General features: G+C 37.8%; 1 protein-coding gene across 1 annotated transcript in view; it reads left to right on the top strand.

Moving 5' to 3' along the window:
• The window catches only part of LOC131853989 (dynein axonemal heavy chain 1-like), a 73,056-nt gene that overhangs the window by 48,465 nt on the left and 5,997 nt on the right, over positions 1–18,594 (top strand). The window contains exons 54-79 of the mRNA XM_059205107.1: positions 158–379; positions 980–1,141; positions 1,658–1,835; positions 2,527–2,657; positions 3,413–3,518; positions 3,970–4,124; positions 4,773–4,961; positions 5,660–5,789; positions 5,955–6,102; positions 7,207–7,310; positions 7,594–7,670; positions 7,903–7,970; positions 8,442–8,571; positions 9,550–9,693; positions 10,336–10,502; positions 11,102–11,327; positions 11,941–12,136; positions 12,805–12,998; positions 13,565–13,722; positions 14,320–14,419; positions 14,840–14,972; positions 15,501–15,634; positions 16,012–16,153; positions 16,938–17,062; positions 17,780–17,944; positions 18,418–18,570. Coding sequence (XP_059061090.1) covers positions 158–379; positions 980–1,141; positions 1,658–1,835; positions 2,527–2,657; positions 3,413–3,518; positions 3,970–4,124; positions 4,773–4,961; positions 5,660–5,789; positions 5,955–6,102; positions 7,207–7,310; positions 7,594–7,670; positions 7,903–7,970; positions 8,442–8,571; positions 9,550–9,693; positions 10,336–10,502; positions 11,102–11,327; positions 11,941–12,136; positions 12,805–12,998; positions 13,565–13,722; positions 14,320–14,419; positions 14,840–14,972; positions 15,501–15,634; positions 16,012–16,153; positions 16,938–17,062; positions 17,780–17,944; positions 18,418–18,570 — 3,837 coding nt within the window. The remainder of the gene's footprint in view (positions 1–157; positions 380–979; positions 1,142–1,657; positions 1,836–2,526; positions 2,658–3,412; positions 3,519–3,969; positions 4,125–4,772; positions 4,962–5,659; positions 5,790–5,954; positions 6,103–7,206; positions 7,311–7,593; positions 7,671–7,902; positions 7,971–8,441; positions 8,572–9,549; positions 9,694–10,335; positions 10,503–11,101; positions 11,328–11,940; positions 12,137–12,804; positions 12,999–13,564; positions 13,723–14,319; positions 14,420–14,839; positions 14,973–15,500; positions 15,635–16,011; positions 16,154–16,937; positions 17,063–17,779; positions 17,945–18,417; positions 18,571–18,594) is intronic.

Here is an 18,594-nt window from a genome sequence, read left to right on the forward strand (position 1 = left end):
TGGGTGTAGAGTCAATAACGGTCGGAATTTGATCATCTAGGTCATAACAATAGTCAAGTTTCCGAACTGAATATTTGTGATCTCACATATGCTAATTGTAGCGGAAGTAAACAAAATAATATAAATTAATTAAGGGGTGAAATGGATGGATGTTTAGATCAAAATGGAATCGTTCCTCGAGGATCTGAACAACATTCTAAGTTCCGGTGACGTGCCCAACATCTACGAGGCGGAGGACCTGGACAAGATCTACATGGCGGTCCGGCACGCTGTCATGGAGATGAGCCTGCCTGCCACCAAGACCAACCTGTTCGCCTGCTACCAGCGCAGGGTGCGGAGTAACCTGCACATTGTCATCGTTATGAGCCCTATTGGAGAGGTGGGTATTATTATGTTTTATACAGAAGCATGGTATTGGTATTGCTGTATAAGGCACGAAATATTAAAAGTATTCGAAAGAAATATAATCAATAAGAATTGTTTGAGAGTTAACCTTACCTAGTAATAAAAATAGTAGTAACTCAATACAAAAATTATTCAAAATCGTCTTTAAACTTTAGATTTTAAAGTCGTTATTTCAATACACACGTGAATCGAAAAATGGCTGTATGGTTAATTTATATGCTATTAATGTGGGAGCGAGAGAGAAAAGAGAGAGAGATAGAGAAATCTCACAACAATCTTCTAAAAGCTCTTGGCCTGTTTTGAACTGCAATAAGTTATATACTAGGATGTGTATCAAAAGCTGCACTAGCAGGATTTTAGCAGATTTATCTGGGCGGGGAGAGAAACACGAGCGGTGAACTTAAGTGTCGACGTACGTCGGCAAGGGGCTCCTTAAACAAACGCCCGGGTTACACTCCCGGGAACTGCTCGAAGTTTCCCTCCCTGCCACACGATGGACTCGGTACCCGCACGGTGAATCCATGGAATGCTAAGAAGTTCGTCTAGAATTCCGCAATAATTGTGTGTGTAACAGATATTCCGCGCCCGGCTCCGTCAGTTTCCGTCGCTGGTGAACTGCTGCACTATAGACTGGTTCAGCGAGTGGCCCAAGTCGGCCCTGGAGTCGGTCGCTACCCACTTCTTCCATAACATGGGAGAACTGCAGACCACCGATGAGGTTATAGCAGCTATGGTGGTTAGTACTCAGTTGTTTATGGTGATAGGATGATCATGAAGTTTTGGATTTGCTATTGATGAGATAAAAAAGGCAACACGCCTTTTTTATCGTGTAAAAATCTTCAAAAGATAACCCCCCCCCCCCCTATAGTTCCCCTCAGGGTTCCCCCCTGGAAACCATCATGATAATTCCTAGTGAATATCTCACAATGGGCTAACCAAACCTTATCTTATGCTCATTTTATCATCCTCCACTGGCGCTCCGCCAGCGTAAACCGCTAGCGTAGGCGTGGACGCCATTCCATTGTCGTCATTAAAAAAAAATGGGGCACTGCACAAATCGTGTCAATCCATCTTATATTTTAATATTGCTATTTAGTATATAATATTGATATTTTAATGTACAATTGTTACTTCACTTTCTGCATACATCGTCTCAACCGACATCATATTACTGTCTCGCAACACCTGAACAACAACTGAAATAAATTAATAAATGTATAACTTGTGATGATGTGGTGGTGTGTGGTGATAGTCGGTGTGCTGCTTCGCGCACCAGAGCGTGGTGGAGGCGAGCGCGAGGTTCTTGGCGCGGCTGAATCGCCTCAACTACGTCACGCCCATGTCCTACATGGAGATGCTTGCCGCCTATCAGGACATGTTCCGCAGGAAAAGAAAGGCTATTCTCGCTGAATCCAACGCCCTCAAGACAGGTACCAACACCATTTAATTCATTATTCTGTATATAACCGCTTCAGATATTGATGTAAATTAGATAATTATATTTTTAATATATATGGAAACATTTATTCAAAAGAGCAACACACAAGTTTTTTACTCATTCTTCTTATGATAAGTCTGCGTTCCGAATGAGTGGTAGAATAAAAAATATGACTATTCAAAAGTGCTTGTATTGATTTTATTTGAATAAAATATTTACATAAACAGAGGCCGTCAAACTAATCTATAATTGTTTTAAATTTCATAAGATACTTTCAGCGATTGAATCGTGGAATGGTAACTAACAGAGAGACAGACACGCTTTCACATTTCTAATATTAGTATGTATTGTGATAGTCTACCATTCAATCCAATATTATGCCTGTTTACCATGTAGTATGAAAATATATTCAGATGACACTTTTTAAGTGAAAACTTCCATGGCTATAGTTGTTCATGCACGTGATTTCCACTTAATGTTAGACATAGACTATATAAGTATACATTGTAAATAAACTGACTTAAAACAAAAGAAAATCAGTCGAGTTTCTTGCCAGTTGTTCTAAATTGAATCTGTTTATTGAACTGGACTGTAGGGAAAAAATATTAATACAAAAACTTGACGTCCATAAACGGTTAATATGTCCTATGAATAGATGAATAAATAATTTGATTCACTATTAGGATTAAACAAATTAAACCAGACTGAAGTGGAGGTGAAAGAGTTACAAATAGAATTGGCCGAGCTGAAGCCGCTAATGGAGCGAGCTGCCGACGAGACGAGGAAGGTCATCGAGCAGATTGCCATAGACACGGTGAGATAATAATGATACTAACATTTGATTTATTTGTCAACGGTTTTGGGTATAGTATAAGATTTCTTATTGAAGACGTATGTAACACGATAAGTCTTCAAGTCAAACTTTTATTTCTTTTGTTAAGTTTATATAAGTCTTTGTTCTGCAGATAACTATCTTAGGTAGGCAAGGAAGGGGTGGGAGGATGTAGTTGCTAGGGATGTGATAAAGTGCGAGGTCTCTGAGGACGATGGCCGGTAGAGGGTAAAGTGGTGGAGAAGAATAAGGAAAGCTGACCCCACCACCATGTGGGAAGAGAGAGAGAGAGAGAGCGCTCTTTTTTCTTTACCTATGACAGTACGGACTGCCACGGACCACATTACGCGCACGCGCCGTTCCGTTACGGTACCGTTCCAGTACGTTTCTTAATTAGAATGAAAATTAATCGCAAAGTGAGTGATTAATTAAGTGAGCAGGCAAGTGAAAACAACACCTGGACACTGGTACTTGTTAAAGAACCCAGAAAATACTTTTTGAAAGCATTTAGATTGAACTAACCTTTTACCTTACGCTTCCACATATACTTTTTCCCTAACTTTATGTTAGGTATATTTATTACTAGCTCGAACCCGCGACCATCGGTCGTAAAGTGGTGTGCTAGACCGCTAGACCACCGAGGTCGTCAATTTAATGAAGAAGTCGTTGGTAGGCTGTTCACCTGTGTTACTATTATTTGTTTTATTACTATTTTGCACCTATATGTCCATTTTTAGGCAATAGCAGAGGAAGCTCGAATTAAAGTGGAAAAGGAGCAGGCGATCGCTGAGAAAATGGCGCAGGAAACTACAGCAATGGCGGAGGATGCGCAGAGGGACTTAGGTATTGAATGACTGATTTTTTTTCTTTTCTATCTGCAATCAGCCTTTCCAGCTATAATCAGATCGTGTGATGTAATGAGCATTTGGAGATGAGGCACATCTAGTGAGTGCCATCTCATTTAATTTCTTCGGATGTTGGTAAGGCGAGTTCTTTTTAGTCTATATGGACGGTTATTTGTATATAGTAGCTTTAAAGCTAACTGGTTATTATGAAGGACTGATTTATCAATATTTTTTTACATTGAAATTAAAATTATTGATCCAAGAAAGGGTATATTATTAATAGGCACCCGCCCCGGCTTCGCACATTCTATATATTATACATATAAACCTTCCTTTTGAATCACTATATATGTATTGCGGAAAACTGCATTCAAATCCGTTGCATAGTTTAAAAGATCGCGAGCAGGGAGACAGCAGAAGCGACTTCATTTTATGCTATGTTATTATAGACGAAGCGATGCCGGCGCTGCGTGCAGCGGAGAAAGCGCTGCAGGAGTTGAACCGCAACGATGTAGTGGAGGTGAAGGCGCTGAAGAAGCCGCCCGCTGGCGTTGTTCTCGTCATCGAGTCGCTATGTGTCGTGTTTGACATTAAACCTGTCAAGGTACTGTACCCTATAATAACATTTTTTTATAGTATAGAGGACAAACGTGTTTACAGTTCACCTGATGATATAGTCATCATCATCATCATCGCAGCCCGGAAGACGTCCACTGCTGGACATAGGCCTCCCCCAAAGATATCATGATGATATAGTGATTACCGCAATTCATGAGCACCCGTAACATCAGACGAATTGCTTTCCAACCATGGTAATTCTTGAAATACCATTGTTGGAAGGTGATACCACAATGTGTTATGTAATGTGTGAAATGTTTCTCGATTAATGAAAAGTGGAAGAACGACATTCCTCGAGATGATCAGGATAGTATTTTAGTTATTGGTGAGTAGTGCAATGGTTAAATTCAACAGCTGGTATTAATCCGAACATAGAGATGCAATGAGATGCAATGTCTCAATTTTAGTGAAAATGACAATGAGATATTCATTGGATATATGTATCCAAATAATATATATATATATATACAGCAGCAAATACAATTTATTGTATTTGCTGTATGTAAAAAAAATATAAGTTATTTTGTACCCATTATATATATATACTAGCTGTCGCTGAATGAATTTTTTATACATTTTATCATACATATTTAACTTGTTTTTTTTATATATTTTTATCAATTCTTCTCAATAGGAAGCTGGTGCGTCATTCGGCGAGAAAGTATTGAACTACTGGAAACCGGGCTCCCAAATGTTGGCCGACCCCACCGCGTTCCTGGACTCTTTGATGAAGTTTGATAAGGAGTCTATCACTGAAGATATGATCAAGAAACTGAAACGGTTCATCCAGAACCCCGACTATGAGCCTGCTAAAATTCTAAAGGTATGCTTACTATCAGGGCAAATGCATAAGGACACGAACCCGTACGTGTTGACTTTTTAACTGACACAGAATACTAGCGCCGCGACAGTTACCGATCACGGCTCATATGCGGAGTGACTTCGTCTTATATGTATATATCTATGTATATACTATGTAGAACAGTCATTAAAGCTGTGTAATTTGCGTTGTTCTCGAAATTTACGTCGCGCAACCGTGGCTGAATCATTTTGTGTTAAAAGTCACGCACATAGAAACACGGTCCGCTCCGGTGAAACGCTCCAAGGCGACTGAAATCTGAAAGATCGTTGGTGCTCCCCACGCAACACGCGTGCCATTCCTCCATTTGCATTTTATTCCAAATTTAAATTTCAAAGGACTTATGGGACACTCTGTACTATTTTTTTTATTTATTTCAGGCTACTAGGTATATTATAAATTCTTTATAGACTAGCATACATATAATACTATTAATAATAATACTAATATATTGTCTTTGTGGTCCCAACTCTGACGACGGTAATCTGCCACGATAGCGCCGATACACCCTCCCCATTCCGCCAGCAGTCTTCCTTCCATTCATGAAGGTGGATAGCATATTGGTGGGGACTCGGGCCACAATGTTAATATTCCTCGTCCATATAGTCCTTGTAACTATGAAGATATAATGGTAACTATCTGTTTTCTTCCGTGCGGTGCAGGTATCGAAGGCGTGCATGTCTCTGTGTATGTGGGTGCACGCGATGTACAAGTTCTACCATGTCAACAAGGGGGTCGCGCCCAAGAAGGCGGCTCTAGAGCGGGCCACCAACGAACTGGCCGCTGTCGAAGGTACTTCACCCAACACATTATATGCCAACTTGAATGAACTCTAATACCAGTGTTGTACATACACTATGTGTATGTGTAATACTGGTTTTATAGTCCTTTGAGCCGGAACAATGTAAGGCCTTAACGAGTTCTTCAATTAATGGACTATAATTATCATTCATGCAGCGGTGCTGGCAAATGCGAAAGCCAAAATGCAAGCTCTACTGGAGGGCATCATGAAACTAAACGCTTACCTGCAGGAGAAGGAGGACGAGAAACGCAAAATGGAGGAAGACATCAACCAGTGTCTCGCTAGAATGGACCGCGCTAATAGGTACGGTTATAAGCTGCACTTCACGCGCGATTTAACACTGAAAAGCCTGCGCGCTGATAGATGAACATGAGGTCAGGTCAGTTACCCCATCGTGACAAATTGAATTTATCCTCCTGGAAACCGCGTGGAGGTCAACCCGACATGGTACATTGCTAATAATGGGATCATGAGTGGACTCATTACTAACAATCCCCTTCCCTCGTGCGCGTTAATTTTGTTTTATATATCTTATTAACGAGTGATAACTAAAAAAATAATTATTATTCCAACTTACAATAAACGTAATAATTTTGGGCTAAAATTATTAACATTAACTATTTTACAAAAACAATAGTTTTTAAAAGATTTATTTGGTCACATCACTACAAAAACAAACAGTTGATAAACATCAAACTGCGCTGCTTTAAGTTACAAACAGCGTAGTTTGATGTGGTTAAACCACTTTTAAAAACTATTGTTTTTACAATTTAGATTACCCCAAAATTAATACGTTTTTTATTACATTTTTTAATGTTATCACTCGTTAATTTTTAAATATCTTTCATTTGCCTTAAATGAAAGATATTTAAAAATTTTCCGTAAACTGTACGTCAGTGTAAAGTCACATAGCCCATTCGATCCCGACCTCTCACAAACGCAAACTCTGAACGGCCGGACGTATACATACATAAAATGTGAAAACATTTAGTGAAAACAACGTAGAAAGCTTTCACACAAAATAAAAAAAAATATTTTTTAAAAAATAATTATTAATGAATGAATGAATATGAATAAAAAATTATTATTCAATTAAATTCAATAAATCGGTATCGCAGGCAACATTTGAAAATTTTACATTTACACCTGTCAAATTAGTAGTCGAGATTAAAAAACAGACTGTAAATTTTTTTTAATACGTATATACTATACATAGAAGACACCCAGACCGATACAAACAATCATACTCATGATTACAAATATATGGTGCAAGGAATCGAAGACGCGATCATCGGTAGTAAAGCGCTGTGCCAAACCGCTGTACCACCGAGGCCGTCTCATAAGATGTAGTGGCGTTTCCTCTTCATCTGCAGATTGTAAATCCAGTTAAAAAATATATTGTTGCAGACTTCTAAACGGCCTGTCCAGTGAACGAGTCCGTTGGATCAAAACTATAAAGGATTTAGATGTGGATATTGTAAATCTTATTGGTGATATACTGCTCAGCGCGTGTGAGTATTATTTTTATTGAAATACTAGCTGTGCCTACGGCCTCGCCCGTTTGATATTTTAGCCTATTTCATTCTGATGTATAAAACATATTACTGTAAAATTTCATCAAAATTTTGTCAGATCTTCTCATCTCGAAATTATTCCGAACTGACGGTAGTACTGACGGACGGTACTATATCCATGTAGGTCACAATATTTATATAAATAAAAATATTATGAATTTGTATTTGAATTAACTCTTAGTAGTTTGGATATCGTATTAGAATGTTGTACTTACTGCAGGCGCGGTGGGCTACGTGACGCCATTCACAGACGAGTTCCGGCGGGAACTGCTCGCTGAATGGATGAAACATATGGAGGTGAGTATTTTATTATAACCTAGAAACAAAAAACAAATTTTATACAACCGGCAGGGCAAACAGACTGACGTCTAACTTTATTGAGATAGACCCGCGCAATATATACAATATTACACACCTTTTGTGTCATTATATCGCATCCTATGTGTCACCATATCGTACCTTTTGTGTCTCTGTGTGTAAAAAAAACTAGGTAATAACAAATGTATTATGTTTTTTTATCATTATTTAGCAGGTGGCAGTGCCTCACACGGAGGGCGCAACTCCGCTGTCGACACTTGGTGATGCGGTGCAGATTAGGTTAGTACTACTACGGAAATTACATACATAAAACGAACATAAGTACCTACCATTATTAGTACATTTGTGGTCATAGATCTATCAGAGTGATGTATCTAGACTCGGCATCATTGAACATGAATGTAATACTTATTTCCTACTTAATTGATTTCGAATATCTAGTTTATAGTTTTAATTGTCGGTTTAATGTCAGAACATTTTAGATGTATGGATTGCTACGGCATCCGCTATCGAAATATCTAATGTTTGAAAATAGACTTTATTTCTAAAACAGAAAGTCTTATTTTCACGATGTCTAGTCTTATAGTAGGAGCAGCTTTTATTAGTAACTGTACTACTTGATGTCAGGACGTGGCAGATGTATGACTTGTATCTAATTTTGGAATATAGACTTTATTTTTAAAACTTCAGAGTCGCATTTCCAAAGTTTCTAGATTACAGTTAAAGCATTTTATTGGTATTTGATGTCAGGACATGGCAGATGTATGGCTTGCCCCGCGACCCGCTATCGGTGGAGTCTGCCGTGCTGATGTCCAACTCTCGGCGCTGGCCGCTCATCATCGACCCTCAGACGCAGGCCAACAAGTGGATACGAGCCATGGTAACTGTTATACATCACACCTATACTTTTTTTATTTCTTTTAAATTTTAGTGACTTTTGTAATCTAAAAGTACATGCCAGTCCCATTGTATCCTAAAACTAATTACTGCATTACCTCACCAGTGAACAAATTAGTCCCACTATCTGAAGGATAAGACACTTTGTATGGCACCAGCATTCAGTATATTTATTCTATAGTCTGCCGTCATTCTATGTCGTAGACTCTTGTTCCTGACACACTGCATCAGCAAATTATATACATCTCTATTGTACCACAACACCTATACTTTTTAATATCGTATTTAGTGAGCAAAGCCTATTACATACTAAACTATTACTGGAATGACACACGTGCAAGCCAATAGTTGTTCATGCACGGGATTTTCATTTAATGTTACACATAGACACCTACATAAACACACAATGTAAATAAACTTGCTTTAAAAAAAAGGAATTCAGTTGAGTTTCTTGCTAGTTCTTCTCAATTGAATCTGCATATTGAACTGGTTGGTAGGGAATAATATTACAAAAAAAAATATTTATTTATTTATTTATTACATCACACATCTCAACACAATAAAAAACACGATGCCGACAGCTGCATATAAATTATTATATAAGAAAACCGTAAATAAAAATAATTCATTAAATTAGGGATGAAATCATTATATACAAAGAAAAAAAAAATAATAATAATAAATAAAAGAACAACATAGTAACAAACCAATAATAATAATAAAGTAAAAAATGCATTTCCTATCAACCACTGCGGAGCATCGTCACCGCGTCACTGTACTGATGTGTGTGTAAGGGGCCCATCTCAGCATTATGCCATGACAAAAGCCACGACGCTGATTTTCATTTACGTTCAGAAACGCCTAACACGTCCTACATGAATAAATCATTTTTGATTGGATTAGACCTATGTAGACGATACGGGTAGCGTCGCGGTATGCAGCTAGTATTTATCTTTTACAGGGTAAAATTGAGGGTCTAGTGGTATGCAAACCAAATGATAGCGATCTGTTGAGGAACTTCGAGTCTGCATTGCGATTTGGAAAACCTATCCTGCTGGAGAATGTTGGTCAAGAATTGGATCCAGCGCTTGACCCGGTTCTTAAGGTAATATCTGCAAGTCTTATTGTTTATGTTTTTTTATACTACCTTCGTACATACGTAGAAAAAAAAAACATAACTTGCAACCTGGCAATAAAGTTTGCACTCCATCTGATAGTAATCGTATTGAAATAAAATCAATTTTCCTTACGTGTACGCATAGATTACTGCTTTGAATTACCTGCCGAGGTTTTCTTTTCTTTTTATACTAGGATTCTAACAAAAAACTTCTATAGAGAATACTGCATGAGGTTTTTGTTAAAAGGGTGTAAGTAATACGTTTGTTACACATGTGGTGTTTAGCTATCTGTAGACTGTAGCTGTTTAATATCAGAAATATATTTATATTTCTGATATTAATTCAAATAAGCACTTTTGAATAGTCACATTTTTTTTTATTCTACCAGTCATTCAGAACGCAGAGTGTTCACAAGAAGAATGAGCAAGAAACTCGTATGTTGCTCTTTTAAATAAAACTTGTTTTAAGTAGATTTGTATCAACAAAGATTAGGAATGCGACAATCAACATAAAAACCGCTATGCATTCGATCTTTGTTCAATCCGATTAGATGCGTATGCATAATTTGGTTTCATATCTGGAGAGTTAGTCATAAATATAATCACGTTATGGCCATTTCAAATCAACAGAGACAGTACTTTCGTCAAGCTGGCCAACTGGTGCTGAAGTTGGGCGACTCGCTGATCCCTTTCATGCCTGGTTTCCGACTGTACATCACCACGAAACTACCAAATCCTCGGTATACACCGGAGACTTCAGTCAAAGTGCAGATCGTCAACTTTGCTTTAGTACCCAGGTATTGAATTTCATTCATAATTTAAGAGCTATGCTCTTGTCGGTGGAGGGCTTGCCCTTGCTCTTTCCGCGATCTTCCATCATGCTCTTTAATTCTTGATCTCCTAATACAATACGAAGGTATTGTATTAGAGAGATAATTTATTGATACATACTTACATCATTAGATGAATCCGATGACGTCATTATTATTAGAAAAGATATTTTTTAAGGAATAATAATGGAATGGAGTGCCTGCGCTAATGGTTTACGCTGGCGGGGCATAAGAAAATAATTCCATTCACTCCCCATAAATATTAAAGTACGATTGCATGAATCGATTGTAATAAAAAAAAAATACGACCAATTCGTTACTATTTAACATGCAAGGGACATATAAAAACAATCACTGTTATAACAGTTATATCTATATTTATATCTATCTATTATTCTGATCTATAAGCCATGCAACTAAAATTTGATTAAAATGTATTCAGTAGTTTATGCGTGAAAGAGTAAACATCCATCAATTCATTTATAAATAATAAGATATAGAACAATTACGATTTAAAACGAGATGAGGGATCCAGTTATAAAAAAAATGTTTTATTTTTCTTACAGTGGCCTAGCAGAACAGCTGCTGTCCATCGTGGTGGCTCAAGAGCGTCCAGATCTAGAAGAGCTGCGCGGTCAGCTGATCGTATCACGGGCACAGCTCGCGTCTCAGCTGGCCGAGATGCAGGCGGATATCCTGTACGGATTGTCCAATAGCGAAGGATCTCCAGTAGATGATCTGCCGCTCATATTGACGTTGGAAGCGATCAAGATAAAAAGTGCTGAGATAATTGTAAGTTTTCACTGATTTTATCTTTACAAATATATAGCAAATGGTTGCTAAGAACAATCCCTAGTTTCGTAGCGTTGTAATTTACTAAGTTGTGTCGGTGGATGTATGTGTGTACGCGTCCGTCCGCTTTTTATACTTATGAATACAAATGTTTGTACTGTGCGAGGAATCGATCCTGCGATCAACAGAAGGCGTCAAGACTAGTATGACAGTAGAAATTTTATTGTCAAATTTCAACTTTGTTTCTTAGTAAAAGTTATTCACGTTGATTGGTTTTTTTAATAGTTTTGATGTCCTATATGTATTTGTTCCACCCGTTCTAAAAACAATGCAAAACATATAACTACTTGTGTCGTTATATGTTTTGCATTGTTTTTATATACAATATATTATTCTTAGATGAATAGAACGAAGTATTTGTAAATATCCGTTTTAATTAAAAGAAATCTATAATTCATAGAAATATAAAGTGGAAAACAAGCTATTGGGCGACCTGGTCATAAGTGATAATAGTTTTCTATGTAATAATAATAATATCTCAGGACAAATCATATAGCGCCACCTAAGTTAAGTTTATTTGAATAAATATTATTTATATTTCTGTTTTCTTCAGATAAAAGTAGAGGATATAGAGAGAACAACAATAGAGATAGACGTGGCGCGTGCGGATTATGTGCCAGTGGCCAACCGTGGTCAGATTCTGTTCTTCTGCTTGTCTGGGATGGCCAACGTTGACCCCATGTACCAGTATTCTCTCGAGTGGTTCGTCAAGCTGTTTGTACGCAGCATGGCGGAGACTGAGCCCAATGGTAACTACATATATATAATTTATATATCTTATATACGGATGGTTTCGGTGGTCTAGCGGTTTAGCACACCGCTTTACTTCCGATGGTAAAGGGTTCGATTCCTTGCACAGTGCAAACATTTGTATTCCTGAGAATGATTGTTTGTATCGGTCTGGGTATTTTCTATATATAACATATATGTATATATGAAAAAATATATATCTATATATTTATCAGTTATCTAGTACACATAACACAAGCTTTAGGTAGCTTAACTTGGGACTAGATGGCGCTGTGTGAATTGTCCTGGGATTATTATTAGTTTAAAAGTTGTTTACTAACATAATATGGATGTATATCCGAATTAAATGAGTAAATAAATAAATCTTTATATATAAAAATTACAAGTCACGTTGTTTATCCGCGATGGATTCCTAAACTACTAGTCACAATATAATTTTATTCTTAGAATAGAATAGAATAGAAAATCATTTATTCAAATAAACTTAACCGATTCCAAATTTAATTTGCACATTGTGTGCAATTTGATCCAACTTGAAAGATAGGATAGATTACATCTCAATTTATAGTCACAATATAATTTTATTCAAGAACCTTAGCCACATCAACGAGTGGCCGGAACTGCTAGTAAAGTATATAAGAGCACGTTTGTTTGTTCTGTATTATAGAAGACATAGTGGAGCGCGTGCAGACGATCATCGATCACTTCACGTTCCTTCTGTACGTGAATGTGTGCCGCAGTCTGTTCGAGCGTCACAAGCTAGTGTTCGCGTTCGTGGTTTGCGCGCGTATTTTACTCGACCGCGGCACCATTCGCAGCCACGAGTTCAACTTCCTACTCAACGGAGCTAAGATTGAACAGGTACGCATCTCCTCTTATATAATAGCAAGTCCAGGTCGTCTGTAAGAGATTGCTAATAAAGAAAGAATGAAAATTTTAACTTCCTACTAAACGTTATACAATAGCAAGTCCAGATCGTCTGTAAGAGATTGCTAATAAAGAAAGAATGAAAATTTTAACTTCCTACTAAACGGAGCTAAGATTGAACAGGTACACTTCTCCCATACAATAGCAAGTTCAAGTGATCTGGAACAGATTGCTAATAAAGAAAGAAAATAGTTTATTTTTATATTAATTTATAAATAAATATAAAATATATAACATACAGAATTTATTAAATACATTCATAATATCATGAATTCTGGTACTAGATAGGTCATGTGAATGTGTGTAGGTCTGGTACTAGATAGGAAAACAATGTGAAAGCGTGACATTATACCTACTCACTGTTCATAAGCCGCCATCTTGTTTTCGAAAAACCGGAAGTGAGAACACGGACTAGTAATTTTGGCACTGACTGGATGTATTTTTTATTTAACAGACTTGGAGAATATTTTTTTTATGCTTTAAAGAACGTTTTATTTCAGGAGTTGGATAACCCCGAACCCAAGTGGATATCAACACGCATGTGGTTGGACATGCAGCAGCTGGCGTCGCTTCCCACCATGAGCCAGTTCGTGCTGGACGACTTCTTACAGCACATCAAGTTCTTCAAGAGCTACTACGACGCCTGGAACCCGCATAAGTATGTGAATAATGTATAGCGAGGTATAGGTAGGTAATAAAATACGTCTTCTCAGTTTGAAAGTCGAATTTTGAGAGGTTGAAGAGTAATCGTTTTAAGAGAAGCTAAGCAGAGCTTGTGTTATGTGTACTAAACAACTGATATAAATACACAGATATTTTTTTATATAAATTTATATATGTATATAGAAAACACCCAGACTGATACAAACAATCATACTCATGAATACGACTGTTTGTACCGCGCTAGGAATGGAATCCGCGACTATTAACAGTAAGGCGGTGTGCTAAACCGCTTTACCACTGAGGTCTATTCTAATATAATAACAATATTAGATCAGACAATTTTACTTCTGAAAATTTCTACTTCGTAGGAGTCTTTATTGAAGTTACCTACTGCGCACCGTAAAAAGTTTTTACCCATCCTAAGGTTGCCTGGAAGAAATCACTTTTCAGCAACAAGGCCGCCCATTGTTCCCTTCTTACTTCGTTGTACGTTTATATATATATCTATATATTAATAGTGTACATAAATGTTTGTTTGTATTCAGTGAGAAGAACAATAAAGAATTTTCATTTTATTTCATTATTTTTCTAGACTTCCATACCCAAAACCGTTGGACTCTCAGTTGGATTCGTTCCAGAAGTTGCTGGTGCTGAAGTGTCTGCGGCCGGACAAACTTGTACCCGGTTTACAGGTTTGTTTCTTTTATGGATGATTATCATCCGGTCTCTACTTTGCATGCAATCATTGCAGTGTATTTTGTATGGTTTAATTTATTTGAAAAGCCTCTATTGAAGTAATTTGACCGTTTTTGTAGTTCTTCCTTTCTACCACAAGTCAGTGTCATGTCCCTAATCCCTATAGCAATTTTTCTTCTCAGTATCTATGGAAGATATCTTTATGTAATTTAAAATGTATATATACATTATGTCATATAACTTGTAATATAATAATTTATATGCTATTATGTATGTAATATAATAATTTATTGCGTGATGTAGAACTAGAACTAGAGTCGTAATGGGCATTGTCCGGTCCAGGAGTTCGTGTCGTATAAAGACACCTAATGTTAGGTGTTATAAAGAAATTAGAGTGGTAACGTTGTCCGGTCCAGGAGTTCGTGTCGTGGGGCGTGGGCGCGCGGTTCGTGGAGCCGCAGCCGGCGGACCTGGCGGCCTTATTCGCGGAGTCGGACCCGCTCGCGCCCATCATCTTCGTGCTCTCCACCGGCACAGATCCAGCTGCAGGTGAACACGCTGCATCTATTAAATGAATGAGTGAAAAACTCTTAATACATAGGAAATACTTGTTGTGTATGCAATGTGCGTGGTCCTTTCTCCTTACATATGGTAAGGAGAAAGGATGGTGGCGGTTGTATTTCTAAATTGAATTATATTAGAGACTAGTTTATCCCGGATTTAGTTGGATCTGGCTACAACTAGTGAAGGTGAGTGTTAATGCATTCTAAAAGGGCCTTTTAAACCTACACCCGTGTCACAAGTCACTCTACTCTACTCTCTCTACTTGGGGTTTCTCTTCCGGTAAACCAACATCAAAGCCTAAGTCGTCATCATAATTAGTGGTTTTAACAATAGAAATATTGAAATTCTTTCATATACGTGGGCGGTCCCCACAACAGGGCCTATACCCTATGTGTAATAGTGGGGGCACGATGGTGGCGCCACCAATAATTTATTAAATTACTCTAAATTAGACAAAAAATTACTCTAAATTTTTTATTGAAGCTATCTTAAATATATTTCTTCTATTATTAGATCTGATGAAGTTTGCGGATAAGATGAAGATGGGCAAGCGTTTTGAGAGCATATCCCTAGGGCAGGGCCAAGGGCCGCTAGCTGAGGCCATGATGAAAGTCGGCTGCGATTTTGGCAACTGGGTTTTCTTTCAGGTATTTACAATTTACAATAGGATAGTATTTACAATTTACAATAGGATAGTTTATATTAATTGTTTATACCCACCCTTAAGCGCTTCAATCCAATTCCCATGGAGTCGATCCGGGGACAAAATGGCTCGCCCCGAGACCCCATCCTCCACCTCCTAGGGGGTGCAGATGACTTAACTGTCCGATCTTGTGTTCTACAGGATTGGTTGTACTGTGTATACAGATTTTAACGGGACCTTCACTGGTACATTTCTAATCTTATAAGAATTATACTTTTGTTTTAGAAAAAAAAAACCAAACAATGGAAGTCGCGGGTAAGCGCTAGCTAATTATAATTTCACTGCAGTTTCATAGAATAATTTCACATGGTGCCATTTCAGAATTGTCACTTGTCACCATCGTGGATGCCGGTCCTGGAGTTGAACGTGGAACACATCCAACCTGAGCTGGTGCACAAGGACTTCCGGCTGTGGCTGACCTCTACACCGTCTCCGCATTTCCCCGTCGCACTGCTACAGAACGGTTTGATGTTAAATCACACACTAATGTTATTTGACGGCCTCGGTGGTCTAGCACACCAATGCACTACTTCCGATGCTCGCAGGTTCGATTTCTCGCACGGTGCAATCATTTGCATTCATGCGTATAATAGTTTGTATGGGCCTGGGTGTTTTCTATGGACGGTACGGAAAAAATATAATATAAAAAAATGACGTTCATAAGCGGCTAAAATGTCCTACATGAATAAAAGATTTATTGAATTTTGAATTTGAAACCCAAGCTCTGCTTAGCGTGGGACTAGTCGGACGGAAATTAGTCATGTATAGATAAATAGATCTATTCTTTGTTCACTAGTCACATACCATACATGAGGTACAAAAATATATGAACAGATAAAAGAAATGAAGATGACTATATGCCAGGTTTTGGGCTATTGTCAGGTGCTAAAACCTGTAGCACACCTGCTTAGATCGCTGCTGCTGTGTTCGCCCTTTTTTCAAAGTTACCAGTCAGGGACAAGACATAAAGAATATTCTTAGTAGCAATGAGTTTTCTTTTATGCACGAGTGGGCTACACAGGGTATGTAGTGGTGTTTCCTCTTCTACTTGCTGAAATCTGAAAATTGTTGTTAAGTTCAGGTCTAATTTTGCTGTGTTTATTCAATTTGCAGTGTCCTGTGAGGGCTCTAGTCATGGTGCATATATTGTTTTTACTGAATACCAAAGTCTCTCTCAGCATAAAGCTACAGATAAATCTGCACTGTTGACAATTGTATGCAATTTGAACCACTCACTTCTTCGTCAGGTTACAAAATGACTGTGGAGCCTCCTAGAGGGATTAAGGCGAACCTACTGAAGGCATACATGAATCAAGTGCCGGACTTTGTTGACTACATCAATTCGAACGACAGCAAAGTACCCAATTTTAAGGTTAATTTTACATTTGTTACCATTTATTGATGATCATCATCAGAATAATCATTATTATAAAATTGCCTTCATCCTATTATTTGAGATCTTAGTATGTTATCTACTGCCACTGATTTCATTGCCATTTATTGTCATAGAAAATTGAAAAAATGATTATTTTAGATTGATTTTATTTTCTTTGTAAGATGTTTATTAGAATGAATAATTATTAAATCAAATAGGCAATTTCCTATTTTCCCAAAAGTAATAAAAAAATATAATTATTGAGTACAATAAAGAGTATATAAGAAAGGTGTAATTATAGTATATTAAAAAATGTAATGTCCGTAGTGCTTTTCATATATATATATATAGGCTGATACATGAACAGCACTACATATATTCTGATACATCAGGTAGGGCGTCAGCATGTTCACCATTTCAGTTACTTAATAATATTCGACAAGCGTCCTAACATTTACTAAACTTTTTTATTTTGGTTTGACATTCTTGTCATGTCTTCTCGACTTGAACTGCTTTCAGAACTGACGGTAGTTTTACCTTATCATAGGTGTCTGTAATAGCCTTTGGGGCAAGGCTAACTGACCTGATCTCATGCTCATCTTATCATCCTCCATATATATATACATATATACTGGATAACTCGCGCGCGCAACTGTGGCTTGTTGTCGTCTCTACATAATATATTTTAAAATTGATTGGTTCATTTATCCACAGTGGCTACTGTTCTCTCTATGCCTGTTCCACGGCGTGGTACTAGAGCGGCGTAAGTTCGGTCCGCTCGGCTTCAACATACCGTACGAGTTCACTGACGGCGATCTGAGGATCTGCATCTCGCAGCTACATATGTTCCTCGTCGAGTACGCGGAAGTGCCTCTGAGGGTCAGTTTTTTAATAGGCGATAATTTAACACCCATAGAATAATTGTATAATACCTTTGGACAATTCATACAACAACACCTACGACAAATCAGGCCGGAATCTAATCCAATTTAAGCAGAAGATGTGTTATATTTTCATTTATATACATACAGCATAGCATAAGTAGCCTAAGCTAGACTAAGCAGTTAACAACTTACTTTGTAAGCTGCTAACTTCTGTTATGGCTTACAAAACAAGCTGTTTAAATGCAAAAAAGGTGCCATAGGATTACACACATATATATATATACATCATATCTCAGATTAACACATAGGTTCATGTTGACGGGCTCGGTGGTTCATCGGCTTAGAACACTGTTTTACTTCCGATGGTCGCTGGTTCGATTCCTCGCATGTTACAAACATTATTTTATATCATTTATAAGGGCAGTGTAGGCAGCAAAGAATTAGTATTGCTATAGTCGTCTGTTGTAGATGTTAATGTATACGGCGGGCCATATAAACTACGGCGGACGTGTGACGGACGACTGGGACCGGCGCTGTCTCCTGTGCCTGCTGGCCGACTACTACTCCACTACGGTGCTTAGCGAACGACACATGTTCGACGAGAGCGGCGTTTACAAGCAGGTGCATACTAGGCCAAACCCCTCC

This window comes from Achroia grisella, unplaced genomic scaffold (assembly GCF_030625045.1).
Source record: "Achroia grisella isolate CSIRO2021 unplaced genomic scaffold, CSIRO_AGI_Agris_v1 utg918, whole genome shotgun sequence".
NCBI classification, from domain to species: domain Eukaryota; kingdom Metazoa; phylum Arthropoda; class Insecta; order Lepidoptera; family Pyralidae; genus Achroia; species Achroia grisella.